Here is a 27,987-nt window from a genome sequence, read left to right as displayed (position 1 = left end):
CAAGCACCGGGGTGAGTTGTCCAGTATTCCCTCTTTCAGCCATAGTTAGGTGTTTAAGCCAGTAGTTTTCAGATAGGAGTTCCAACACATCAGTGTGCTACATATCTTTTCCTATCCTTGCTGCAATGTCATCACTATAAAGGCATTTGACTTTGCAATGAATGATCAATAAAGTTCTGCTGTTTCCTTTCATCATGGCCTTGAACATCTTTGTGTGATCAAACTTGATAATCCACAGTCATATTATTATCTTCAGGCACCTGCAGTTGGTAGTAAATTCATAAGAACTGCCCAGTCAGATGTAAACATTTGTTAACCTTCTTTGAATGGTATTAGTAAAGGTAAATATTTCAGTGCATCTTCTCCCCTTTTTGTCTCTGTCAGAGATTAAAAGCCATGCTTCTTTTGCATGCTCTCTTAAAATGTCTTTCATTCAGTGTTCTCCATCCTTATGACACAATCTTTGACTATATCTCTTTGGCCAAGGAATGCATCATCCAGTTCACCTTTGTCTTCCAGCTCTCCCGAAGCGCTTCGTTGAATTTAACTTTGAAATTCTTCAGTGCCTCTTCCTCTGATTTTCCCAAAGCTAAAGAATCCTTTTGAAAAGAAAGCATAGTAGCACTGTACTGTAATCATAATAATCATCATCATCATCATCATCAGCATCAGCATCAGCAGCAGCAGCATTACAACCACTACGATAATAATCCTCATCTTTATCATCAATAGTTTTCATTTCATACCTTTAGATATTGGATATCCTTGAAGGAGGAGAGCTCAGGCAGTCCTGCTGCCTTCATCATCGCGAAGAGATTGACAAACAGGGTCCCATTCCGACACAGGATCTTATAGGCCTTCTCACAGCATTCCCTGAACCTGACATTGTGCAGACAAAAAAAAAGACAAAATCTGTTTCAGAGGCCGACACAGCAATTCAATAACCTACAACAGCAACATGGCATTTCAATACGATCACAGCCTTCTTGCTGTACCTCTCAAACTTCTCACTGTTGTTGGTCCTTCCTTGTTGGATGACATGGACAAAGTCATATGTCAAAATGAAAGGCACGCGTTCCCTGTTAATCCCCAGTTTCCTCTTGAAGTTCCCGAGGAAGTGCCCAAAGTCGATGTGGAATAACTGATGAACAAAAGTGAGGAGAAGTAATAAATACCAATAGCCTGGTATCAGCTTCTATTGCTACTCTGTCTGTGTATATGTATGTACAGTATCTGTATATTATCTGTGTATTGTATGTTTTATATATCCCGTTCGTGTTTTACGGGTCCCCCTTGAAAATGAGATACTGCATCTGAAGGGGCTATTCCTTCAATAAAAATCGACTCAATTTAAATCTTCATTGTCTTGAAACTGAAATATGGTTCGCTGGATTAGAGTTCTCAACAAGCCTGAAAATGTAGGCCTAATTATCATAATGTTAGGCCCGAAAACCCGAACCCCTCTCAAAATAAATAAATAATAATTATAATTATAAGAAATTGAGAACTCTAGTAAGGATTTTCAGCTCCAGATCCTGTAGCAAGTAGTGTAAATCAGACTAGGATAACTCAATGTCTGAGATTTAATGATTCCTTAATGAATCATTAAGCTTGAACTATGTCATGTGCTGATGTGCATGAAAAACAACCATATAAATTCAGGATTAGCAACGAAATTAAATCAAGTCATTTATGCAGCTAATGTAAAGTCGCCCCCTTGTGGTAAAAAGTATGATTACCTTCTTTGGGAAAGCAGCTCACTAGTTAAATAGACATTATGGATGCTCATTGACTCAACAGTGGGTTACAAACATTCCTATTGAGGAAAAAATCTCAGTTAAGCTTAAAAATCTTACCTGGCCAGTTTCCCTGATCATAATATTGTCATTGTGACGATCTCCAATGCCCAAGACGTAAGTAGCTACACAGTAGCCAGCACAGGACAGTGTGAACTCCTCTATTGCTTCATCAAGTTTGTCCCTGCCAACAAATACGTCAGACAATACAGTACATGAAATATTTTAGTTCAAATTGCATTGCAACATTACTTGCACGCAAGCAAGCAGGCCTTCACAGAGGGGTTCCTGGGGCCAGTTAATGATTGACTGCCCTGTCCTGTCAAGTCATGGCTGCTCTAGACATGGCATTGGGTTTATTGTGTCATTACGCTGTTCTCCCATTTGCAGGTTCAATTTGGAGGCTCCTGCCTTGCAGACTAATTACCAAGCTGTTCCGTATCGCAGCAGACTGGGCCTGACCTGGCGTAGACACTGAATCTGAATACTTAATGCTTAATGCAATGCTGAAGAACTTTAGAAAAGCTAAACATTCACTTTATAGGATACTAGGATCAATTTTGAAGCACATGTGGAGTCCGAAATACACAAAAAGACAAAAGTTCCCCATGACTATCATAGGTATCAATACTAAGGGTATAAATAAGGTCACGTCGCTGTTCTTACTCACTCTGGATTCTTGGATTTGAGCCAGTTGAGCAGAGCATCCTTGTTGAAGGCAGCGGTGGCAGCGCTCTTGCTGTGGTTGTGTTGGATGTTGGCGATGGTGTCAGAGTTTTTCACCACCTCGATGAGGCCTGCCTTGTTTCCAGTGGACAGGCAGCCATAGGGGATCATCCTGCAAGTGGAGAGAGAGAGACACGTTCACATTCAAATGACCACGACATAGACGACAGGACACCCCCATATCTCGGAGAGTGTATAAATACTAGAATTTCGTTGCTGCGCACTATGGGAAGAAGGAAATTGCGGGAGTTGACTCCACATGTAGTAACGGATGGGTTATTAGTTATTATTATGTGTCCTTATTAGTGTAGTGTAGTGTAGTCAACACGTTATGGCTCATACACACTGCCCGGTATTTGCTCCGATTATGCTGTCGGGGAGCATTTTTGGCGCTGGGCGACAAAACCGCTGATCTGACGTTAAGCGGTGCCCAAAAGGTAGATCAGGATCTACCAGTATAGATCACAAAGGCTTTGCAGTTAGACCACATGACATGGCCCTAAAAATATATATAATTTTAATATAAAAAACGATTTTTGCATCTGCCGCTTGAGATGACTTGATTGATTGACACCAAAAAGGGCCTGTCAGCTCACACAATGCAATACTTGTTGTTGCGTACAATCATCAGTAGCAAAGTCAAATACCAAAAATAAAAACACACCACTGTATGTAGCCTATGAAAGGCTCCTCAATTACATTTTGTAACTATTTTCAGCAATGGGATGATAGTTTTATTTTATGAGCTGGTCGTTTTGAAAGTAGCTCTGAAGTAAAAAAAAGTGTGGGCAGCCCTGGTATAGATGATTATATATATATTCATTCCGTGGGTAAATCCCTGTAGGCTACCCACATATTGGTTACCTATTACCTATATTAGCCCAATATTGGCGTTACGCATTTCACTTGAATAATGTTGTGTGCGCACGTGCGCGTGCGGAGAAAGACAGTTATTTAATTAAACTCAAGATTATAACGTCCTGTCTCGCTGCCGCCGTGTATAGGCTGCACGGCTATTCCTGTGTGTGTGTGTGTGTGTGTGTGTGTGTGCGTGGCATGGCGAGAGAGAGAGAGATCGTGGCTTCCAGGCGTGCGTGTGCGTGTGTGTGTGCGCAATCAAATGTACTCGACAGTATGGCTGGCAGGCGAAATGGCGAATTCGAACGGTGTAATTGTAATAGTTTGTCACAAACCAAAAACTGTCAAAGAACTATGTTGATGTATCTAAGAGATTCGCTGAGAGAGCGATATTTAATATACAGAGATTTAGAAGGAATAAGCAAAATCGTGAGGCGAAAATTCCTCTCCTTCCTCGTTTTTTTCTCCTGCGGAGTCCGGACATTGGACAGGACTGTCAGGGAGACTCGGAGATCAGAGCAGCACAGGCTGAGAGGCAGAGCTAGTAGCCAATTAAAAGACGGAGTAGTAGTTGCCAGGTTCGCGAATTGTAAGCGAGTCGTAGTGTGTGTTGAATGGCATTTGAATGGCATTTGTGGGCTTGTGAATGAATTTTCTCACATGTAATTTGTGCTCACTTGCATAGACCTGGCGAATTTAGCGTGGTGAAAGGGCAACAGTGTTCCGGGGGTGTGGGTGCTTGGGGCGATAATGTTTGTAGTAAACAAATGCATTGCCGCCGTGAGTGTGGACGGGAGGCATCTTTGGTGGCAGTGGAATGAGCATTTTTCAGCGGGTGGTGTCGAGTGTTGGCGTTGGGCGCGATAGGAGGAGATAGGTCCCGAACACTGCGAAGGTAAGTGTGTGACGTCACTGCCGTGTGAGTGTGTGTGGGTGTAGTGTGTAAGATGGTGTTGTGGGTGTTTCAATAGCGACGTAGCTGTTGTGGCTTTGGGTTTCTTGCCATGTGTTGGGTACAAGTTCTCTAATGTTATCATACTATAATTAACCGAATGTCTGTGTGTCCGTGTGTGTGTGTCAGTCTGTCAGAAACAGTGCCGTAACTCCTTACTGCCTGCACCAATCACTCCCACTTTTCACACATTGACCATATGCATATGGAGGGCGTAACGAAGCCCTTTTTTCGATTTGACACATTAATGATTATTAATTTATTTATTAGTCAATTACAAACGCACCCGGGCGCAGTACCCTTCACCCTCACAACGGGTAAGGACTAGTAATAGATAACTAAATGGACTTAGGGGTGCACAATTATGAAATTATGAACAATATCCGATTATTTGCAGGGTCATATCTGCTGACTGCCGATACCGATTTCAAAATATTACATTATTATATTAAATTTATATTTAACTCATTGCTGATCTTTTTTATTTTTTGTTTTGCTGGTGAAAATAGATGGTAAGCCCACCTCCGCACTAACAACTGATGCTATTAAAGAGACAGAGACAGGCAGACTCAGACTTCGGTGAAAATAATCAGTATTATTTTGAGACCGATCCGATACCGATGTGGCATTTTTATGGACGATTTCGATACGCTACCGATTATACCGTGCATCCCTATTTACACTTCTATTACCATCCATTTAATGGACCTTCATGACTAACAGGGCATGAACTGTACCTGAGATCCAGGCCTTCTTTCTTCCAGAGGTTCTCCATCAACCGGATCATCTGAAGGGTCAGCATGTCTTGTCGAAGATCTGGAGGGAGGTGCAGTAAGTAATGACAACCCATTCTGACCTGAGATAAGATTAAAAAAATGTCTTCTACATCCTGACAGTTTTCAGAAAAAGCTATGTTTCTATGTCAGTCGTTCTTCGATTTTTCAAAAATAGCAGACCTACATGAGCTTGTAGATCTGCTATTTTTCAATAGCTAAAGCATAACATAATGCTAACACCAAAAGGGGTTCCCGCCCAAAATGGGTTAAGATTTAGACAAATAACATGATTCTACACATTAAAGGCCCAATCTGGGCTTATATTGAATTTATATACACTATATACAGAATCTATTCTGTGTTGATTGAAACTATGCTATTCTGTATTCTCTGCGTTTTCCCCACCATAAAACATAATATACAGTAGTTTTACTCTTTATTTTTTCTTTAAAGATGGGCCTTTTTCTGCCTTCTTTGATAGTATACAATAGAATAGATAGTCAGGTTGCATTGAAGCATAGGTGCCGTTGCGCAACTTGTTAGTACGTTTAGGCCCTCAAAAACATGATTCATTCGGAGGAATAATCTTTGCCATTTCAATAGGACATCGCACTGGTGCAGTGCTCAGGCCCTAATTAAATTGTAAATTACAATAGAACAACAGCAATAAGTGTCATTCAAGGAGGTAGAAAAGGCCATTCTGTAGAATTTAAATTTAGAGGGATTTTAAACTGAAAAACAAGTGTCTCTCACCATCCCCATTCTTGAAGATTATTCCCACGGTGTCTCCCTGGGTCCACCTTTTCTTGTACATCAACCACAGCGGCTTCATCTTAGAATCCATGAACCTGCATCTGTCCACACTGCAACAGCAAACACTCATTACAAAAACACCACCTCATTACTTGCGCAAGCAGAGCGTGCAAGTAATGTTTTCGCCCGGTCTCCTTCGTCGTGACAGCTGTTCCGCCATTCGATGCTTACGCAGAAAAACATCAAATCTGTGCCTGTGTTGCTGGACCAAATGACCACAAATGACCATATCTCTTACGTCATCATTTAGAGCTAGTCATACGTATACTATATACATAATCAGTAAAAAATAAAATAGCAAATTGTGCCTGATCTGCTGGGACCAGAGTACGTGGTGTGTATGTGTATGACTAGCTCTTAATGATGACGTAAGAAATATGGTCATTTGTGGTCATTTGGTCCAGCAACACAGGCACAGATTTGATGTTTTTCTGCGTAAGCATCAAATGGCGGAACAGCTGTCACGGTTTTTGGCGCAAAGTAACCACAGTATACCGCTAATCAACTTACAACTACACACTTTATACAGTATAGAGTATAGAGTATATATGTATACGTATATAGTATATGCCTATATACTATATATATTTCTTACGTCATCATTTAGAGCTAGTCATACGTATACTATATACATAATCAGTAAAAAATAAAATAGCAAATTGTGCCTGATCTGCTGGGACCAGAGTACGTGGTGTGTATGTGTATGACTAGCTCTTAATGATGACGTAAGAAATATGGTCATTTGTGGTCATTTGGTCCAGCAACACAGGCACAGATTTGATGTTTTTCTGCGTAAGCATCAAATGGCGGAACAGCTGTCACGGTTTTTGGCGCAAAGTAACCACAGTATACCGCTAATCAACTTACAACTACACACTTTATACAGTATAGAGTATAGAGTATATATGTATACGTATATAGTATATGCCTATATACTATATATATACTATATATATTTCTTACGTCATAATTTAGAGCTAGTCATACGTATACTATATACATAATCAGTAAAAATAAAATAGCAAATTGTGCCTGATCTGCTGGGACCAGAGTACGTGGTGTGTATGTGTATGACTAGCTCTTAATGATGACGTAAGAAATATGGTCATTTGTGGTCATTTGGTCCAGCAACACAGGCACAGATTTTATGTTTTTCTGCGTAAGCATCAAATGGCGGAACAGCTGTCACGGTTTTTGGCGCAAAGTAACCACAGTATACCGCTAATCAACTTACAACTACACACTTTATACAGTATAGAGTATAGAGTATATGGCCCTCATTTATCAATCGAGTGTAAAATCTGCCACAGATTCGAGTGCAGGTTTCGTAGTACACCCACGTCGCCACGGCATTTATAAAGTGATCGCAAACAGCTGATCCTTCCTTAATTTTGCTCTCACGTTAATAAATGTCACGGCTGAATTTGATCTGGCACGCCCTAAGAAATCAAGCCTCGCCCTCGTTTTTGCGACATGAACAACGGCAATACGTTTCCTGAGACTACATGAAAAAATAGGTTTCTCCCGTGCCTTGCTGCTCGCCTCACCCCCCTCTCTCATACACATGTACAGCACGCACACGCAACTTGCAAGCCCAACTAACTGGTGTGTTGTTAAACAAATAAAGAACGAACACCTGCATGAATTAAATAAAGCGTGCGTGCGGGGGGTGAGGCGGGCAGCAAGGGAAGCGAAGCGAGAGGAGAAACAGACAACTAAATAAAGTTGTAGGCCTACCCTGTGACAGGGTAGGTCTACAACTTTATTTAATTCATGCAGGGTCCCTGTCTGTTTCCCTCTCACCTCGCTTGCCTTGCTGTCATGCACGCACGCACCTACATGACACATTTAAAAAAGCTGTCTGTTTCTCCTCTCGCTTCGCTTCCCCCTCACCCCCCGCACGCACGCACGCACATATCGCTATTTGCAACTTTAACTGTGTGTTGTTAGTTGTATATTAAATTATTAAAGTATTTTTAATTTAATATACAACAAGATATATTAGTGAACGAAAACCTGAACCTGTGAACCATAATTAAATAACAAATAGGCACACACACGCTGCTGTTTTTCAGGTGCTCCTCCTGTCCTGTCTGTCTGTCTGTCTGTCTGTCTGTCTGTCTCTCTATCACAGTGGTCCGTCCGTGACCAACTGACCATGCACGTTCCGACGTTCGCCAGTCGCGACTTGCGCTGGGAGCCTGGCACGGTACATTTGGCATTCGAGCGACGCGTCGGGTTTATTATATTGCACATACCGTAAGAAAGACATCGGCCTTCATGCTGTAGATTAGGCTACAGTAGGCTATACCTGCACGTTGGGACTCTCCGCAGTTGAGCTGCAGCAGCTGCTGCACTATACTCTCCAGCGTCCCGTCATGGAAATATTTCAGCACAGACAGCCCAAATCCTCGCATGTATGCGCTCATGCGAAACACTGTTTAAATGGCTTAAGCATCTCTTGCAACATTGTTTTTAATTGCGCGATTTTATCTCCTACTAATTTCATATGACACATGTATTCCTTAACATTTTTATTTATTTATTTTTTACATGTAGCCCATATACATTATACATACCTTTTATATAAACATTTTAGGAGTGAATACATATATGTTTTGATGCCTGTGGCAGCCTCTCAGCAGTTCAGACAAGGCTGCTCCGCTTGTGTAAAACAGAAAAACAGCGTACGCCAGCTCGCGACCAGACGTGACTATTTGTCCTACTCAGGCGCGTCACGTTCCTATAACGGCGGTGGGTGCCAAAAAAATAATAATAAAAAAAAGCCCAAACTGGTACACCCGATAGGCTACTATTTAATATTTCCCTTATTTTTGATACATTTTCTTATCACGTCTATGGTATGAAAACAATGCTAAGGAGTTGCTTCAATGAAATATAATTGCTTTAAGCTGAAAACGATATGTTTAATGATGTTTTTTAGCGTTGTTACATTTATCATGCATGCCAATTAATCCGACATGCGCAGCAATTGTAACACTGGAACAGCGTCCACGTTCGGTTTAATAACTCCCGACCTGTTTTATAAAAAAAATAACTTGAAGTGGTTTATGGTAGCTGACATGTGTAGGTCCGTTGCCTGAAAATATTACATGTGTAGATAAACGGATCTCTGAGTAAAAAAATGAAACGTGCAAAGTGTTACATCGTTGGCGGCTCTCCCCTACTTTATTTACAATTTGCTAATGAACACAGTGTTTCAGTTCACAACGAACACATTAAATTGTTTCAGTATTTTGTTTCAACATTTCAGCATGATCAATGATAAACAGCTAGCAGTCGCTTTCTGGCGGTCGCTTATTGACGTACCATTTAATGTACGTGATCCAGGTAAATGTCTCTTTCCAGTAGGGTTGATATTTTCGGGCATATTTTGCGGCTTTTGCTCGGCGGCTGGCTATTAGCTGCTCTTAAAAGAGCCGTTGTGTTGGCGCTGAAGATAGTGCTGTCAGCCTCGGCAGCTACTTGTAGAGTCGGTGTTCATCATCGTAGATTCGTAGTCAAATGGAAATGCATCCTGTACTGTAATGTATGTATGCGACATACTCTCTACCTGGCAGCAGAACAAAAGCCACCTTATTAGCATTTGAATGCCCATGGGCGGCGACCCAACACCTCTCTGGCCCGCGCCCGACGCTGCACAAGCTGGTATGTGACTACGTGACATTTTCATTCAGGACAGTCACTATACAGTGGGTGCATATTCTGCTATTAAAACAGAATGCCAGTGGGTGCAGCTGCGCTTCTGCACCCCCGGAGTTGACGCGGCTGGTCCTACTCAAGTTAAATTTCAAGCTTTGCCGGAAATGTTAAATGCCGAAAATGTCGGTAATTTCGGCGTGCGCCCATATTTTGGCGTACGCACGGTTGATAAATGAGGGCCTATATGTATACGTATATAGTATATGCCTATATACTATATATATACTGTATATATTTCTTACGTCATCATTTAGAGCTAGTCATACGTATACTATATACATAATCAGTAAAAAATAAAATAGCAAATTGTGCCTGATCTGCTGGGACCAGAGTACGTGGTGTGTATGTGTATGACTAGCTCTTAATGATGACGTAAGAAATATGGTCATTTGTGGTCATTTGCTCCAGCAAACCAGGCACAGATTTGCTGTTTTGCAGAAACATCAAATATATCTACAACGATAAAACAGTATTTCTTATATAGATAGAAACTTGAATCATACTTAATAATACTAGATGTTTATATGTATAAAGTAGGTAGCAAATAGTTACATCTAAACATTAATCATTTCAAACGTTCCTTCAGAGATACTGAGATTTGACAGTTTACAGCGGTCGAAAGAACTTGCGCGCTCTGCTTGCGCACTAGTTGGCCATTTATGGCCTACTAGTGTGCAACAAGCAAGTATGCACTCGACAGAGTGCAGTTCTAGTTCATCTGTGTGTGTGTGTGTGTGTGTGTGTGTGTGTGTGTGTGTGTGTGTGTGTGTGTGTGCGTGTGCGTGCGTGTTGCTCCAGCACATACCAAATCTCAGAGAGGATGATGCTGGGATTGAGAGGTGAGAGCAGGTCAGACAGAGCCTCCAGGTAGGCCTCCTGTTTGATGACATTCTTCAAGTCCTCTGTGGTCGTTTTGCAGGAGCCTGACTTGACAAATTCACTCAGGGCCTTCATTTTGATCAGGGCCTCGTTCTGTCAAGTCAGGAGAATAATCACATTTCAAAGTTAGTGTCTAAGTATCCTCGGAAACCCAGACGTTTTTTATTTCGGTGTCGAAGTGTCCTTGAGCAAGACGCTGAACCCCTAATTTACCCTCAATGTGCTGGTTGGTGCCTTGCATGGTTTCCTCCGCCATCGGTGTGTGAATGGGTAAATGTAAATCGTTTTGCATAAAAGCGCTATAAAATGCACCACTTACACACCAGACTGGTGTACAGTTTATATTATCATTTCCATTTGCAGAATGCTTTTTAAACCAAGCCCAGTTGGCACGGTTTCATAACCATGCTCAGCACAGCCAAACCAAACCAGTAGGGAGGGCTTAATGATGCAGGTATTTAATCATTGGTTTTAGGCCCTGTGCTGGGAAAGCACTCTTGAGACTCCACACTAAAGGCTGATCCAAATGCATGTATGACTATTATTTACTACTGCCAGGCAGTTGAGGTCATTCAACGATACATTTCCATATACGGTAAACAACTATTAATAGAACACCAATCGTTATCACCTCTATAGGTGATAACGATTGGTGTTCTATGAATTGCATGTTATCACATGGTTGGTTACAGGCTCTTCAGGTTCTCAATGGTTTGTACAAACATGGACTGGCGCTCAGCAAAGTGATCAGCTGTTCACGTCATTTATTTATTTTGATCGTCAATGGCTAAGCCGAACCAATCACTGCGGTCCTTCTGTCATATACACAACTTTCAATAGGGAGCTAGAAATGTGTTTACTGTTTAGTAGCAACTAAAGGGCATTACACATGTCCCACAATCTCCTGTGTGTAAATATGTAGATAATTTGAGACACAAGAAGAGAGCATTAATTTGTTATGGTACAAGCAAGATGTAGTACAAAGACTTGCCTTGCCAAGCCAGGGGTTATTTTGCTGACAATCGATAAGTGTGTTTGAGCTTTTAGTACCCAGCATTGGCTGCCTGGTGGGTAATAGCGTGGGTGAAATAGGCTCTCTCTTCTCCCTCTCTCCCTCTAGTCTCTCCCTCCCTCCCTCCTCCTCTCACACTCCCCTCTCTGCCTCTCTGTTGAAACACAAACAACCCACAACCCTAGCATTCCTATTCTGGGGGTAACATTCGGTGTGTTGCCATGCGCCGTGAGCTTGTAGATCAGCTATTTTCTGTGAAGAAATTTAGCATGAAGCAAAAAGGGGAGGATGACTACTCTCTATAGTAAAGAGCCCTTGGGAATCCGGTCAAGGAAGTATGGGGTTTAAGTGGTTAGGCGACTGAAATGAACGGAACTGCTTGTTGTAAATGTTTTGCCGCTTACTTGCTTGGTTAAGTTCTTGATGTGGCAGATGTTTCCCCTGCAGTAGGCCTCCAGAATCAGGCCAAAGCGCAGACTCACTGATGCTACGTGCATCTCTGACCTGCAACAGAGAGCAATGCTTCAGTCACATTTTCCACTCGCAACCACCAGAGCAACCTATACTGTAATATATTCTATTGACCGGAGTTCAAAGGTGAAAGAAATTATGTTTTCTCAAGCACAGTAAAAACAGAAAGTGCAAAAAATAAAAAAGGATACTGCGTACGCAGTTGTTTAACATAACCAATATAACAATTTAATTTTAATTTTAGATAGCATAGATTATAGAAGTACCCCCTTTACCCGACTACATGTTGCTTAGAAAAAGAGAAAACTATAAATCTAGCATATCGTTGCTGTCAGGCAGAAATCTCATAACTCCATATTTGTTTGTTTTTATAAATTAATGCCCTACTTTGCCATACTACAATGTCATACAAAAAAGTAGCAAAAACATGTTGCCTTTTGAGCTTGTATATCTGCTATCATTTGCTATTTTGAACTTGAATCCTGAAAAAGTAGACGTTTTGGACACGAGGTATCCACCAGATGCTATGCATGAATCTGTTAACATTACAAATAAGAAAAGACTTGAAATTAGACGACCTTGAGCACATTTACTTTGAACTGTGTCCAGTTTTCCTATTTTCCACGTTCTATCACGTACCCCCTCAGTATCTCTGCGTACCTCTAGTGGTACACATACCCCCATTTTAGAACCACTGGCATAGAATATGACATACAAAAAACACAAGAATACAGAAGATCCCACCTGAGATGCCAAAAGAGGAAGTGTCCTATCCTCTTGTTGGACAAGGCTCTCTCCAGTAGGAACGTGGTGAGGTCGCAGTCCAAGTAAGACTCATACTTCAAGACCTGGACAAGCTGCAGTAAATACTGCAGTAGGTCATCGCCACTGGAGAGACAAAGGGAAAAAAAGATGTTGCTGACTGTTTATGCCAGTGGTTTTCAACCAGTGGTCTTTGAGGGGGTTCTAGGTGGTGTTACTGACTGTTTATGCCAGTGGTTTTCAGGTGTTCTAGGTGGTCCCCAGCTAAATGACGGAGAGTTGGCAACCAAATGGACCCTTATAGATCTTTAACTATCGAGAGCGTAAAATGAAACCAAATGGAGGGCTGGTCCATTTGGTTTCATTTTACGCTCTCAAGAGTTACATTATTGTTAAACATCTGCATTAGTTAATTTACAAGAAGTCTACATAATAAAAATATAATTGTTATTTTGATCAACATCTGCCTGTTATCGCTCCCATGGTACCAAAATCAATACAGCATTGAATTTGGACAAAATTGTATCCAACGATAAGAAAATATTCTTTAGTTTTGAGGTTAAATGTCATCAAATGGTGGCCCGTGGCTCAAATGCCAACTAAATAATGGTCCTTGATATGAAAGAGGTTGAAAACCACTGGTTAATGCAATAGCATTCTGTGTGACATCTGTTGTCATGTGACAGTGTGCGTGCGTTCGTGAATGTGATTTTCTGTGATTGTGTGTTTTTATGTGTGTGAGTTTGCACAGAGCAGTAGTGATGGAAGAAGTACTCACATGTTTTACTTAAGTAAAAGTATCAATACCGCAACGTAGCTACAAGGTCCTTTCAAACGGGCAGTGTGAGCTTATAGAAGTGCTATTTTCAAATGGCGACCCCCTTGAACCCCTCTTTGAGAAAGGACCACTGGACTACAGTGTAATGGTGTATATTTCAATTGGCCGACCCCCTTGAACCCCTCTTTGAGAAAGGACCACTGGACTACAGTGTAATGGTGTATATTTCAAATGGCCGACCCCCTTGAACCCCTCTTTGAGAAAGGACCACTGGACTACAGTGTAATGGTGTATATTTCAAATGGCCGACCCCCTTGAACCCCTCTTTGAGAAAGGACCACTGGACTACAGTGTAATGGTGTATATTTCAAATGGCCGACCCCCTTGAACCCCTCTTTGAGAAAGGACCACTGGACTACAGTGTAATGGTGTATATTTCAAATGGCCGACCCCCTTGAACCCCTCTTTGAGAAAGGACCACTGGACTACAGTGTAATGGTGTATATTTCCCCAGTGAGGCACAAGAACAACAAAGGATGTAAAAGGTATTTAGAAAGAGTGTCAGCATTGTATGTACCTGAGCTTCCTGAGGCATCTAATGGTGAAAGAACGGACTGCCGGGTCGGGAAAACTGTAGTCTAAGAGCTCTAATGCATAGAGGGCTGGGAGTTCAGGCCAGTTTCTCAGTAAAGTCACCATCTGTGGAGAATCAAATGAGTATATGGCTGGACAATACTGTATCTACAGTATGTCATGATCAACTAGAAAACAAGGTTTCAGCATTTTGATTAATTCAAATGTATTTCCCAGAAAATGACCCTTCATCATCACACAAATGTCAGAACATTAGCTGTCGATGGGATTACAACACCACTAAATGTATAGCAATATTTATTTTGTAACACTTTTCAACAACGAGTGTCATTAGTCATTTTCATGAAGTGGTTTCACCTCTTACATACCTGCGCTACATCCTCTTGTTTATTCCACTTGGTGATGAGGAGCAGCTTGGACAGATTCTCCGGGTAGCGTTCTTGGATCTCGCCACGGAGCTTCCACAGAAGATCCTTCTCGTCCTCAAAAACCTCTGTGTGGTTTTTGTTGTCCATTATCTCTTTGAGCTTTGTGTGCTATGGAGAGTGATGAAACCAAAGAATGTGTCCAGAAATTGGCACACTGTTAGTGTAGATAGAATGCCTTGTAGACAAGAAATCAGTTATTATTGTTTATTGCTATTGTAATAAATAACAAATATTTCCTCTTACTTCTTCTTTAGTGGCGACAGCGATGTCACCATTCCTCTCTATAACAGGACTGATCTGAAAATAGATTAGTTTTTGTATTATCCATTTGAATTAAGACATAAATATGTGTTTGACACATAGACAGTCTACAACATAAAAATACAATAAAAACATTATGATTAAATACAAAATAGACCAATAAATAACAAGCGTGACAATAAATAGACATTATTATTATTAATGCAAAGTTAAAATGCACATTGTTGGACTGCATAATATGTAAGTGCTTCTTGTTCACCTCCAAAAAAGTGTGTATTTGGATCAGGATGCCATAATGATTGGTATTTATACGTGGTGCAATCCCTTGTAAAAGGGTGGGTTATCTGTTAATCACCTATCAATTATTTTTTATTTACGTGTATTTATTTATATGAGGTCAGCATTACTATTAACTAATGGCAGAGGTTTAATTGCGTACGCAAACAGGTCTTTGAACTTGATAGGTATGCTGTACCTTGTTGAGTGGAGGGTAATAGAGGGTGAGGGTGTATGCTGTACCTTGTTGAGTGGAGGGTAATAGAGGGGGTGAGGGTGTATGCTGTACCTTGTTGAGTGGAGGGTAATAGAGGGTGAGGGTGTATGCTGTACCTTGTTGAGTGGAGGGTAATAGAGGGTGAGGGTGTATGCTGTACCTTGTTGAGTGGAGGGTAATAGAGGGTGAGGGTGTATGCTGTACCTTGTTGAGTGGAGGGTAATAGAGGGTGAGGGTGTATGCTGTACCTTGTTGAGTGGAGGGTAATAGAGGGTGAGGGTGTATGCTGTACCTTGTTGAGTGGAGGGTAATAGAGGGGGTGAGGGCGTATGCTGTACCTTGTTGAGTGGAGGGTAATAGAGGGGGTGAGGGTGCATGCTGTACCTTGTTGAGTGGAGGGTAATAGAGGGTGAGGGTGTATGCTGTACCTTGTTGAGTGGAGGGTAATAGAGGGTGAGGGTGTATGCTGTACCTTGTTGAGTGGAGGGTAATAGAGGGTGAGGGTGTATGCTGTACCTTGTTGAGTGGAGGGTAATAGAGGGGGTGAGGGTGTATGCTGTACCTTGTTGAGTGGAGGGTAATAGAGGGTGAGGGCGTATGCTGTACCTTGTTGAGTGGAGGGTAATAGAGGGTGAGGGTGTATGCTGTACCTTGTTGAGTGGAGGGTAATAGAGGGTGAGGGCGTATGCTGTACCTTGTTGAGTGGAGGGTAATAGAGGGGGTGAGGGTGCATGCTGTACCTTGTTGAGTGGAGGGTAATAGAGGGTGAGGGTGTATGCTGTACCTTGTTGAGTGGAGGGTAATAGAGGGTGAGGGTGTATGCTGTACCTTGTTGAGTGGAGGGTAATAGAGGGGGTGAGGGTGTATGCTGTACCTTGTTGAGTGGAGGGTAATAGAGGGTGAGGGTGTATGCTGTACCTTGTTGAGTGGAGGGTAATAGAGGGTGAGGGTGTATGCTGTACCTTGTTGAGTGGAGGGTAATAGAGGGTGAGGGTGTATGCTGTACCTTGTTGAGTGGAGGGTAATAGAGGGTGAGGGTGTATGCTGTACCTTGTTGAGTGGAGGGTAATAGAGGGGGTGAGGGTGTATGCTGTACCTTGTTGAGTGGAGGGTAATAGAGGGTGAGGGTATATGCTGTACCTTGTTGAGTGGAGGGTAATAGAGGGTGAGGGTGTATGCTGTACCTTGTTGAGTGGAGGGTAATAGAGGGGGTGAGGGTGTATGCTGTACCTTGTTGAGTGGAGGGTAATAGAGGGTGAGGGTGTATGCTGTACCTTGTTGAGTGGAGGGTAATAGAGGGTGAGGGTGTATGCTGTACCTTGTTGAGTGGAGGGTAATAGAGGGTGAGGGTGTATGCTGTACCTTGTTGAGTGGAGGGTAATAGAGGGGGTGAGGGCGTATGCTGCTGAAGCGAATGAGGAGTCCAGCTGCACTGTCAACATTGGGGTTCTTCTCTACTGTTCCCATTGGGTTCAACAACTCACTTTTGTCATCTGAGATAGAAAATGTGACACAGAACATTGCAATAAATCTGCTAAAACAATAAAAACTAAAAAAAAAATTGCTTTTTACAGGTTGCCATTCAAGTAATACCAGCTAGAAATATCAATCATCTCATCTTAGGTATTTGAATCATTGCGTCTAGAGATGTAATGATTCACTCAACTCACGATTAAATTTCACGATACCAGGCCGGATCATGCAAAAACGTCTCATGATTATTATTTTTTCTTTCTTAAAAAGAGCGTTGTGATTCACTTTTCAATTGACTGATTTGAATCGGTACATATTTGTATCGATAATTAGATGTTAAATGTTATTCACCTAATTATTTAATTATGTTATTTTAGGTCAAACCGTAGGTGAAAATAGCACGTTGTGAAATTGGAGACATTTAGTGTGTAGAGCGAACCAGGAGGGGGCCTAGGGTAGAGCCCTGGAGGACTCCAGTCAACTAAGTATAGTTTTTTTACTATAGACTGTAGACGTGTGAGGTTCACACAGTGACTGTGTGAGTCTCTCTACACTACAGTGTTGCCAGGTAGTGTGGGAGCATTGTGAACTGTGGTTTTGATAAGGTTGAGTTGATGCTCTGAGTACCGGGAACAGATGGCCACGTGGATAGGAGGAACTCTCCAGTCTTCAGCTGGTCCTTGTAGTCAAACACCATGGTGTTCACCCAGGCAATTGGACAGTCCTGGTGGTAGTGGGGCGGGTGGGAGAGAAGAGAAAAAGTCAGAGACAGAAACGGGGAGAGTGACTCATGGTTTCATATTTCTTCTTTTGTAAATCTACATTAATTAGATTGACAAGCTACACCGTCATGCGGAGTGTAAATTAAGCTTAACCTGAAGCAACCACAACAACAACAACAGATGAGAACAGAACTGTTAAACGATGTGAAACAAACAAGCAGCAACGGCCAAAATAGATCAACTTTTGCCAGCCTTCCTGGTGTCTGGCCGAGGGTACTTCTCCTCCGCGCAACAGAAGAGAGAAGTAGCTGAGAAAGCAGAAGCGATGTCTAACGATTCCCGCCAAAAACACACCTGGGAACTCGTCTCCCAACAGCTGCAAAAACTAAACTGAATCTGCCATCATGATAAAAGGGGAAGTTGCTGCTGTTGTTGGTGACTGTGCTTCAGAGTGTATTGTGTGGCAGGTACTGTGATGTCGTGCAAAGCTTTGGGACTTCCCCAGAATACTGTATATGCTTCATACTGTATACAGTATAGACACGCACGCACGCACGCAAGGTGAACACGCACGCACGGTGAACACGCACGCACGCGCGCACACACACACACACACACGCTCGCGCGCACACACACGCTCGCGCGCGCACACACACACACACACACACACACACACACACACACACACACACACACACACACGCTCGCGCACACACACACACACACACACTACATTAAAACGTTCCCAAGTGGTTCTAAAGAAGGCTGCCCTCAAAAATAAAGCCACTACTACACTTTACAGGTCAACAGAACATGGGGGATTATTCTATGGGAGCCACCATCTGTGCCAGTTCAAAGTGAGTGAAAGAACAATAGTAGATGAAATTACAGTTTTTTCCTAAACTTCTCTAAGAAGAGGTCTGTGGAGATGGATAGCAGATTATCTTCACAGTCACACTAGTCAAAGTTTAATTGTAGAGGGGAGGGGCCACAGCATATCTACATATGGTAGCTGTGAACATTTCATGGAATTTAGAATTCCATGAAACACACTCCTTCCTTTAGCGTTGACAAGATAAAAGACTATAGAAGCGGATGAGACGTTAGCCGCAGTGTTGCCACTGAATAACACACTTGCACAACCCAGGCAGACACTGCAGCAAAACACACCCACACAACACACTACACATACTACAGAGGAAGCATGTCTGCTTGTGATTGCTAATAGATTCACACCCACCAGTGAAAAACACACTCGCTTGCTCTCTCTCTCTCTCACTCACTCACTCACTCACTCGCACGTGCACACGCACGTACGTGCGCACACGCACACACACACACACACACACAGTGTGTGTGTGTGTGCGTGTGCGTGTGTGAAAACCACATGGTCTTAAGCAAATCGGTGTTGCCTGGTCAAAATTATGACGCAAAACAAATCTGTTGTATTCACCCAACGCAACATCGTCTTCACGTGACGAGGTGTGAAATACAGTAAGGCTTAAGTGAAGGTTAAGGACTCACAGCTTTCTTATTCCTCTTCTTGGTGCCCCGTTGCTTCTTGGCCTTCTCAACGACGGCGTAGAGGGCGAAGCACAGACGGCTCATGCGTGGCAGGTCAGCCACGTTGATGTCAAACTCCAGCTTCTGGTCCCATAGCGGCTCGGAGCACACGGCCACCTCCGAGCTGGTCACCACCTTACAGAGAAACTCGCTGCCGTGGAACAGGCCAGCCTGGACCACAAGCTGCAACACACGCACACATTACATTATACATTACCATTCTTTCACAGTTTGCAGGTGACAATCACACATCACCGTGAGCCTAGAATAAATCACGTGAGCGAGAACTGTGGACAGTGTATATGTACTACCAGTAGAAGAAATAGAACAGACAAAAAGCTCTGAAGATTGGTATAAATATTTAATCTTGTGATTGTAGAAATCAAGAAGACCAGGTGAGTAGACGTTTGTGGAAGTTTCTTTATGTGGATGATTTCCACAGACTTTCACTAATTGATTCAGTTCCTGTATCATTCAAAATGAGAACATGAATGTCTTTCCCTGAAGTGTATAGTCTGACAAAAAATAATAAACAATCGAGAGATCCACTTTGTTCAGACTCCAAATTAAATCTTGTATGAGCAATAATGCTTCTTGGCACATTACCAATTTTGGTACAAAGTCAGACTGGAATGAATCCAGCTTTAATAAATACTGTATGAGTGGATACTCTCCCTGGGGATATGTTTTCAGACCTTGGCCTTGCCAACTGCAGCCATGGCTAATAAATTATGTGACGGGACAAACTTTCCGTGCGTCATGATGGGGCTCAAGAGGCAGCAGCCGGAAGTGCACTTACACTTAATAAGCCACCTAAACAGTAACACAGTTAGTTATGAAACTGGATCAAAAAGACAAACGCAGACACCCATTAACCCAGATTTGTGCTTTCAATATTATTCTTGTCTGTCACATAATCACATTTGTAAAATATGTCCTAACAAAACAGAAGAACTTTGGAAAAGGCACTGAAAATAAAGGGAAACATATTGTTGTAAATATCATTGTTCTCATCATGCATGTGCCCAAAGTGTCTTACAGACATCTGCAGTGCACTGTGCACAAACACAAAGACAGACAAGATATAGGCTCGGTCCTATAATGCCTTTCTACAGTATAGTAACGACATCCATCACTCTTACACAAACACAGAAGTGCATTAAAGGCGAGTCAGAGTGTGAATGCTGTCCTGTTCTAAGAATGTAGGCCCCACAATGAGACGTGAAAGTCAGATAGGCCCTCCCCACTTCCTGTTTTGAAGTTTCAACCAACCGCCTTGATGAATTATGGGAAACGTGTGGTCAGGGACATGTGACCCTGTCATTTACATGTCAAAACTTCTGTTCGTACAATTTGAGAAATTGGTAAACAAGACAAACACAAAACCTCACCAACCTTCATTCCTTCATCCGCATTGACTCGGCTGCCCTGTACCAGATGAATGTAAAATGGCTCATTAATGGACCACAAAGATGTTGTGTTCTGCTGTTGAATAGAGACAGAGCAGTGGATATTACCTTTTCCTACAGTATATTCTTTTATATTTTCCAACGGCTTCGAATGCTATCAATGAATGAATAAGACATTATCTCAGTTGGGGCAAATGCGCTCCCCAGTCCCCACAACATTATTTTCGATTCTGTGCTTATCGGGTTGCAACTCGGATGGGGCTGAGTCGGCTCAAGCGAACTCTGCAGCGTTCGCCACGGCAACTCGCTCACTTTAGCTCGCTTGGTGGCTTGGTGGCTATCGTTGCTCAAGTACACTTGAGACAGCGCCCCTCCGTCACTGTCAAAACAGTAGCCGTCCTCAATGCACAGAATTTACCCACTGAGATCTTGGTAGGTCAGTAGACAGCTACTTAGACCAATCAATAGTCTGATTAAACGTGATAATATCCCATTCAGTGCATTGATAGCATTCGAATGGGACAGTATGGTTTCACAAAATACTTTCTATCATTAAATCATTGGGAAAAATTAACAAGGCAAAAACATAGGATTATTATGAAACTTTTAAAATGAAGATCTCATCATAAAATGTACAATTGATATATCTGAAATAAAAGTGAGACATTCACCCGGAGCGTTGATCTATATCTCAAACTTCAGAATGGCTTGGATAAAGCACAATCATACTTTTGACTTTGACAGAACCCAGTAATCACCAAAGCAGATGAGATATAAACTCAAGAAAGGTAAATGCGAACAGGTAAATTATCAACATGCTGCTACTGTGCTACACAGCAGCAAGTTTGGAGCATGCCAAAGTCCACACACAACAGACCTCCTGGTTGAGAAACAAAGCTTCTCAAAAGACACAGAGAGTCTTGTTCTGTTAATGAAACACGACTGTAGTTCAAGAGGCTAACCTCTCACCTTCTTCAGAGGCAGCGGAGGAGGTCTGTTTGAGGAGAGACTCTTAGAAACCTGGCTGCACAGGCTGTCCTGCTCTTCCTGGTATTTGGTGATGGTGGAGCGGTGAACCATGGTCAGTTGGGGGTTTTCACCGCTTCTCAAACAGGAGAAAAGATACTGTAAGGAAAAACAAGAGATCCGGGGACACTGTCAAACCCTGCTCAAAATGCTAATGCCAGGTAAATGGTGCGTAGCGCTTTTATCCAAAGCGCTTTGGAGGTTCAGTCTTGCTCAAGGACATTTCGACACTAACTCTGACAATGTACTATAAATGTACATAATATATGGTGTTACATGTTTTGAAAATGGGACACTGTACGCAAAATGTGATGCTTTTGGTTTGAGTCCAGACAATGCAAACCAGTGTTTCCATATTTGTGTTCCATATTTCATAGAGAGAGAGAGAGAAAGAGAGAGAGAGAGAGAGAGAGAGAGAGAGAGAGAGAGATGGGTACTAGTTAAGCAATCACTCAGTTCGCCATCAGATATATTTCCCTGTCTCCAGAGAGCACTGGTTGACTCCTGGAGGCCGCTCATTTGCTGTAGGACGGTTAATGCAGTCAAAATGTAATTATGTGTGGTTGGATGCAGTTCCCTGCTGCAGGGCTGCTATACAGATATGAGTCATCCCTGCAGGTAGCCGGGGTTTCAAAATCAACAGCGGAGTCTACTGCCACTGACAAACAACCTTGAGGTCACCCCACTCTGATCTGACAACAGATGTCTTTCATTTCAAGACTCCATACAGACAAAATACCAAACAGACAAAGAGTCAACCCAGTACAGAAAAAAACATCCACCAAAAACAGATAAAACAGGTCGCCAGACAAATTGTCAGAGCCGGATCTACCATATGGGCAAATTGGGCACGTGCCCATGGCCCCCTAAAAAAAGAAAATAATTATTTAATTAAAAAAAAAATCTAATTTTTTTCTTCTAATCCGAATGAAATAAACGGTGTCTAAAAAGATTAGTGTTTTATTGTCGGTGAGAAGGCAGCAATTGTGTGTAAAGCAGCAACAATGCGCTGATTGGCTGTTGTTCAAGGTGGGTGGGCCCACTGGGCTGTGTGAGGTCAGGTGGAGAGGTGACCGTGATTCTGTTGTAATAAAAGATGTATGTCCGCCATCCAAAAAAAGATGAAAACACTGAAATACACTGGCTAATTCTCTTACCCATTTGCTTACTATGTGGGTCAAATAGGCCAATATAATGGCATAAAACTGCCCCAAAACAGTCCAAAACAGCCAACATTTTGTGTGAAGGGGGCCCTTCGAGCTTCAGTGCCCAGGGGCCCTCAGAGGTGTTAATCCGGCCCTGCCTGTTGTAGAGGTCACTCACTTTGAACTGGCACAGAGGGTGGTTCCCATAGATGTACTCCCACGTTCCGTTGACCTGTAAGGTGTAGTCCTCAGGCTCCAGTCGGACTGAACGAAAGACAGTGGCTTTCTTTTTGAGGGCAGCCTTCTTTAGAACCACTGGGAATTCCTGGAGATCCTGCTGTAGCATAAAGCTTTCCTATAGTAAACAAAATTCCCACTTAAGTAAGTCAAAGTATTGGGCTGGAAATTATGATATAGATATAGACAGACAGACCTCCTAGCCTAGCATTGTCAGAATATTTCACAGTGAAATGTGTGTGTGTGTGTGTGTGTGTGTGTGTGTGTGTGTGTGTGTGTGTGTGTGTGTGTGTGTGTGTGTGGGGGGGGGGGGGGGGGGGGGGTTGTAGAGTGGCGTTTGTGGTGGTGTGGGAGGGGGAATTCCAGAGACTGACATTTACCTAGAACCCTATTCCAGAGTGTGTCTATGCAAGGTAGAACCACAGGTTTCCCTGTCAAAGGTTTTCTGTTTATTGTGGTTTGACGCCATATCGAAAAAAACATACCTTTAAGGTTGTTGTTGTTCACTGACTTACGGTACCAATAAAATACTCACGTCGCTATGCTCAAACTTGACATTGATGAAGATCTTTTTGGTGCTTTTTGACATCATGTTCCCTGACATCGGCTGGGAGTATGGCTCCAAGTCACATGGGAAACTATACTCCATCCATTGGTCCCATGGCAACCTCTGTCGCTCCAGGGCTTTCACTTCACAGAATGCTCTCATATTGGTCCGGAACTCATCCACTTCATGGTTCTTCTGGGCCTCAAAATCATGCAGACCTAAAACAGAATAATGACGCAAATAATTCCCGGAGATGAAGAAGAATGATACAACGAGAAGGGTACAGTGCTGTAATTGTGTTTAAAAGCTGTAGCAGCAGGCAAGTAAGTTCAGCCTCAAGCCAATGCTTTTTCTAAGCTACTGGATGGTGGGCCAGAACACAATCATTGGCTAATATATAAACTGGAACTTGCAACAGACTGCTACAATATGCTACATACAATAATAACTACATTTCTATTAAAGTTAATAAATAAAGATTTGTGTGGTATAATCATAATATCTGCATATTGACAGAACTGCATGTGTAATCAAATTATACAGAAGAAGAAGAAATCTTGAGACAGTCAAGTCAAGGTATCTTCTTAGATGCAGACAGAAACTGTGTATTGTTTAAGGTATTTGAAACACCTGCTTGTCACTCTCTCCAAGGATAAAAAGTATATTAAGCATTCTTCAAGTGGAGTTAGATTTTCGGATATCATTACTTTTGGCCCACAAAATTAGCCTATGTATGAATTCATCTCAGGAATCAATCTAATGTTGTACAATGAGACAGAAAGTAAATAGGTAATACAATATATTTGTAGATAAAGACCAAAAACTACGACATGGCTCAGGTTTGCAGCTGCCCAGTTCTGATGTAGTCTCCGAAATGCACTGTCCCTGAAGGGTGACTCTGACCTTTGCCAATCAAGAGGCTGATCTGTGTGTTGGTGAGCTTCTCCACTCGGTCACCCTCCCTTGCCACCAGCCTCAGGACAGATATGAAGGGCCGGACCTCACATATTCGCCTGGATTCTTCCTCTAGCTCCTCTCTCTCAGCTGTCTGGTTGATACAGGTAAAGACGTATGCATCAGGGTTACCCAGGGCTCTGAACAGTGGCTCGCTGCTGGCGTTTCTCCAAACCATCTGACAAGAGATAAAGTCAACAATAAATAGAAAGCACCAGAACCCTACCTGGTATATTGTTGATACACAGTGAATAATTTTGTTCTTATCACGAAGGTAACTGAGGAAGCTGTCATCTGTCAAGTGAAATTGCCAGTATTTCAGTTATTCTTCGGCTCAATATAAAAGTTTATCTTGAAGGTCTCTGATTTATGTAAGGAGCTAAAATTATAATTCAATAATGAAGATTTCTTTCTCCCACACTTTCATATTGCACGTTAATTGATGCCAAGTTAAATATTTTATTAAATAAAAAAAGAACTTTGTTTGCAACAACTTGATCTCTCCTTTATAGAAATGAGTGAAGCCAATTTTTTTCAGAATCATTTTCAATGAAGCAATCTCCAAAGACTATTTAATCTCTTAACAGCTTCCAAGAGTATCATTACTTACCACAGCTAAATCAAACTGACTTAAGTGGCAGAGTGATGTTGGCACCAATGGCTATAGCAGCAGATCTAACTCAGCAAAAACTCTGCCTTGTATTTTATGTTGTGGACAGAAGCTGTGCCTTTCTTTTAACAACATAACATTTAGGTCAATTTTGATCTGTGTATAATTAAAATATTCAGATTAGTCAATCAATCAATCAATCAATCAATCAATCAATCAGTGTTTCACTGAGGGTCATTTGTAATTAAATATCCATTCATCCATCCATCTTCAACCCCTTATCCGTAGTCGGATCGCGGGGGCAACAGCTCCACCAGAGCCCTCCAGACTTGGATGTATATAGTGTATACTATAGGGACGTACTTTTTTGATGTTCTTGATGGTGTCGTTGCGAGACACTGGGAATTTGAGGAAGATACCAGTCGGCAGGAGGAAATCCATCATGATGTCCTGGTCCCCCTCCTGCTCCTCCCACTCCTCCTGCATCCCATACTTCCCCGGGGACATGATGATGATGATGACGGCCTCTCATTTACCGTCAGCGGAAACACCAGGCTAGCCATTTATAGAATATAGGCAACACACACATGCAGCATGCAGGGGTTTGGTTAATACCCATTATATGAACTGTGTGTGTATGTGTGTGTGCATGTGTGTGTGCATGCGCGCACATGTAATTTGCAATTTACTCAAGAAAATATTTATGAAAATATGAATTTGATAGATTGCTGATTTTTTTCATAGGACCAAGTTCAGTATTATTTGGTTGTGCACCCAACAAATTGCATTTTTAGCATTCTGCAATAAATTTATTTACAGAACAGGAAAAGCACTATGGCGAAAATGTAGTGCTTTGTGCTTGGCTATAAAGGTCATATAGTTTAAGCAGGGACATTTTCTTGCTATACACCTGACCTTATTTTCTATTATGTCTTAAAAGCAGTAGCCTAAAGTTTAGAAGCGTTTACATTGTAGCAAACATGTAGTTTATATTAATACAGTAGATTGAGGGCACTGCAAAACAATTTGCATGATGGCTTAAATACCATGCAATTATAAGTCACAAACTGTCAACACAGACATAGGGCTACAGCAAACAATCATACAGGAAGGAACTTAAATTGGTCCGTTCTTGGTTAATTTTGACATGCAATTATTGTTATAGACAGAAAACAGGATGGCAAATGTAATGTCCAGCGCTAGGCTATAACTGAGTATAAAAGAAACAGCCTACTGTAGGCAGTAGGCATATGCCTAGCCTAGGCTACTTCATATTACGAAAAATTACTTAACTTATCAATGTATAGATCAAAATAGGCTATATAAGACTACATTATATTGTCTTGACTTTAACCCATTTAGTAGGCCAATGTCAATAGACACAACAATATGCGTAACCTACAGCCGATTGCTACTATTTAAAGAAGGAATAAACGTGTACAATGTAAAGGCTAAAATGTAAGCCAAACAATAGTATCCACAACGCTAGATAGGCTATATCCAGTAGAAGTAGCATAATTTGACATAAACCTTGAGTCTTGTGTACATTTGTTGTCTATGTAATACCAACTTGCCTGTAAACGCAACCTGTACACACGGCTGTTTCATACTTGCCTCCGCTCTACAACAAGCCTGGCTGCCGGTTATGTCTTCATAGTCTTCAATGAAGAGCTACACTCACTGCAGTCTGCATGTGGTTGTATCGTCGGCTACCTATAGAAAATATCCAAAAGTATGTGTACTTTACCCAGATCTAACTGCACCACCGGGAATTTATAACGCAGATTAATAAAATAAATGATGTTTGTTTACTGGTAGTGTGGAAGTGCGCTGTCATTCAAGCAAAGGATGTTGCATTTCAAGCAAGGATGTTGCACTGCCTGCCTTTTGCCACTGAGCTCTTGCTTTTTCATCCTGGTTAACAGCTTGTTTAACGTCTAAAGCCCTCCCCTCACCCCGTCTCTTTGAAATGAAAGTAAAACGAGCTCAATAATGTCCAACTCCTGTATAGCCTACGTCCGACTACCCTAGCTGCTATTACATTACAATTGCATATTTTCATATTTCCAGTTACATAGCCCAACAGCGTGAACTTTAATGCGTATACAAAGTGGACGGCGTATAGTCACGTTGTAAATTGTTATTGGCAGATGAAATGTTCATCTTGTTAAATAATTTGATATGCACCCAGCAATAATAACTAAATTAAGCTGGTTAATGGTTATACTAGTAGTCGGCTAAATTATGACACCATTCCCATGGAAAGTGGAACATAGCCTACATCACATTGCCTTAATATAACGAAAGGGGAAATGGACCAGGGTGATCGAAGCTCATCCTGTGCTATAACTCATTACCCATGATGACTCAAGGCAAAGTAAGTAAGTAAATTACATAATTGTTTGAACTTATATATAGGCCTATGTTTGAGCAAATATATAAGCCTTGGCTATAAATACTGGTCAAATAAATATAACTGTATAGTTGCACAATTACCTTTTAAATTTTGATTAAAGTTAGTCCCCATTATACTCAAGTGTTGGTGGACAAACCTGAGAACTCCAACTTCTTTAATGAAAATGGTCTAAAAGGCCATACAGCCTAAATGCAATGACACAACTCAGTCCAAGTTCTAAACAAACATGCCAAAGTAGTTGTGAATGTAACCAGCTGATGAAAACAGGAAGAGAAATTTAGAGCTGCCATGAAACCGCTTTTTACTGTGGACCACAGTATTTGTTAAGGGGAAGGTTGCTTCATGTCATTCACCAAAATGTGTATAATCCCTTTGAGGGGTGTGTACTGAAGAGAGGAATGGTTATCTAAAGTCAAACTTTTTTTTCTTCTTTTGTTATTTTTGGGTGACTTTTGGTGACTCCACAAACACAAATTATTACAAAGGACAGCATTTTTACTTACACACACACACACACACACATTGATTGATGCCGTTTTTCTAAATCATTGCAAATGTGTAAC

General features: G+C 41.8%; 1 protein-coding gene across 8 annotated transcripts; it reads right to left on the bottom strand.

Moving 5' to 3' along the window:
* Positions 1–35: 35 nt before the first annotated feature.
* On the bottom strand, positions 36–27,598 carry pik3cd (phosphatidylinositol-4,5-bisphosphate 3-kinase, catalytic subunit delta). Of its 8 annotated transcripts, XM_083770325.1 has the most exons (24): positions 27,505–27,566; positions 26,623–26,721; positions 25,372–25,563; positions 24,348–24,576; positions 23,433–23,662; positions 22,839–23,015; positions 21,459–21,614; positions 20,476–20,565; positions 19,042–19,263; positions 17,423–17,519; positions 16,685–16,815; positions 14,812–14,865; positions 14,509–14,676; positions 14,124–14,245; positions 12,751–12,894; positions 11,940–12,039; positions 10,450–10,616; positions 5,862–5,971; positions 5,070–5,148; positions 2,467–2,634; positions 1,857–1,980; positions 996–1,141; positions 747–879; positions 36–599 (listed from the first exon to the last, which is right to left on the bottom strand). In XM_083770325.1, the coding sequence occupies exons 3-24, from the start codon at positions 25,513–25,515 to the stop codon at positions 468–470; spliced, it is 3,123 nt and encodes a 1,040-aa protein (XP_083626451.1). In that variant the 5' UTR covers positions 25,516–25,563; positions 26,623–26,721; positions 27,505–27,566; the 3' UTR covers positions 36–467. The 8 variants fall into 8 exon arrangements, 6 of the variants coding, with proteins under 6 accessions (XP_083626451.1, XP_083626452.1, XP_083626450.1 ...); XM_083770326.1 differs by lacking the exon at positions 26,623–26,721 and having other exon boundaries at positions 27,505–27,598; XM_083770324.1 differs by lacking the exon at positions 27,505–27,566 and having other exon boundaries at positions 26,623–26,889.
* Between the last annotated feature and the right edge of the window lie 389 nt (positions 27,599–27,987).

This window comes from Protomyctophum parallelum (genome assembly GCF_964188405.1).
Source record: "Protomyctophum parallelum genome assembly, chromosome: 7".
NCBI lineage: Eukaryota > Metazoa > Chordata > Actinopteri > Myctophiformes > Myctophidae > Protomyctophum > Protomyctophum parallelum.
The sequence above is the reverse complement of the archived record's forward strand: the minus strand, read 5'-3'. Positions and strand labels throughout refer to the sequence as shown.

Excerpts from the sequence above, each read along its gene's own strand:
- pik3cd (XM_083770326.1), bottom strand. The coding sequence starts at position 25,515 with ATGTCCCCGGGGAAGTATGGGATGCAGGAGGAGTGGGAGGAGCAGGAG. Across the intron at positions 16,816-17,422 it reads CACGTGGCCATCTGTTCCCG|ATGACAAAAGTGAGTTGTTG; the intron begins GTACTCAGAGCA and ends TTTCTATCTCAG. Across the intron at positions 12,040-12,750 it reads TTCCTCTTTTGGCATCTCAG|GTCAGAGATGCACGTAGCAT; the intron begins GTGGGATCTTCT and ends TCTCTGTTGCAG.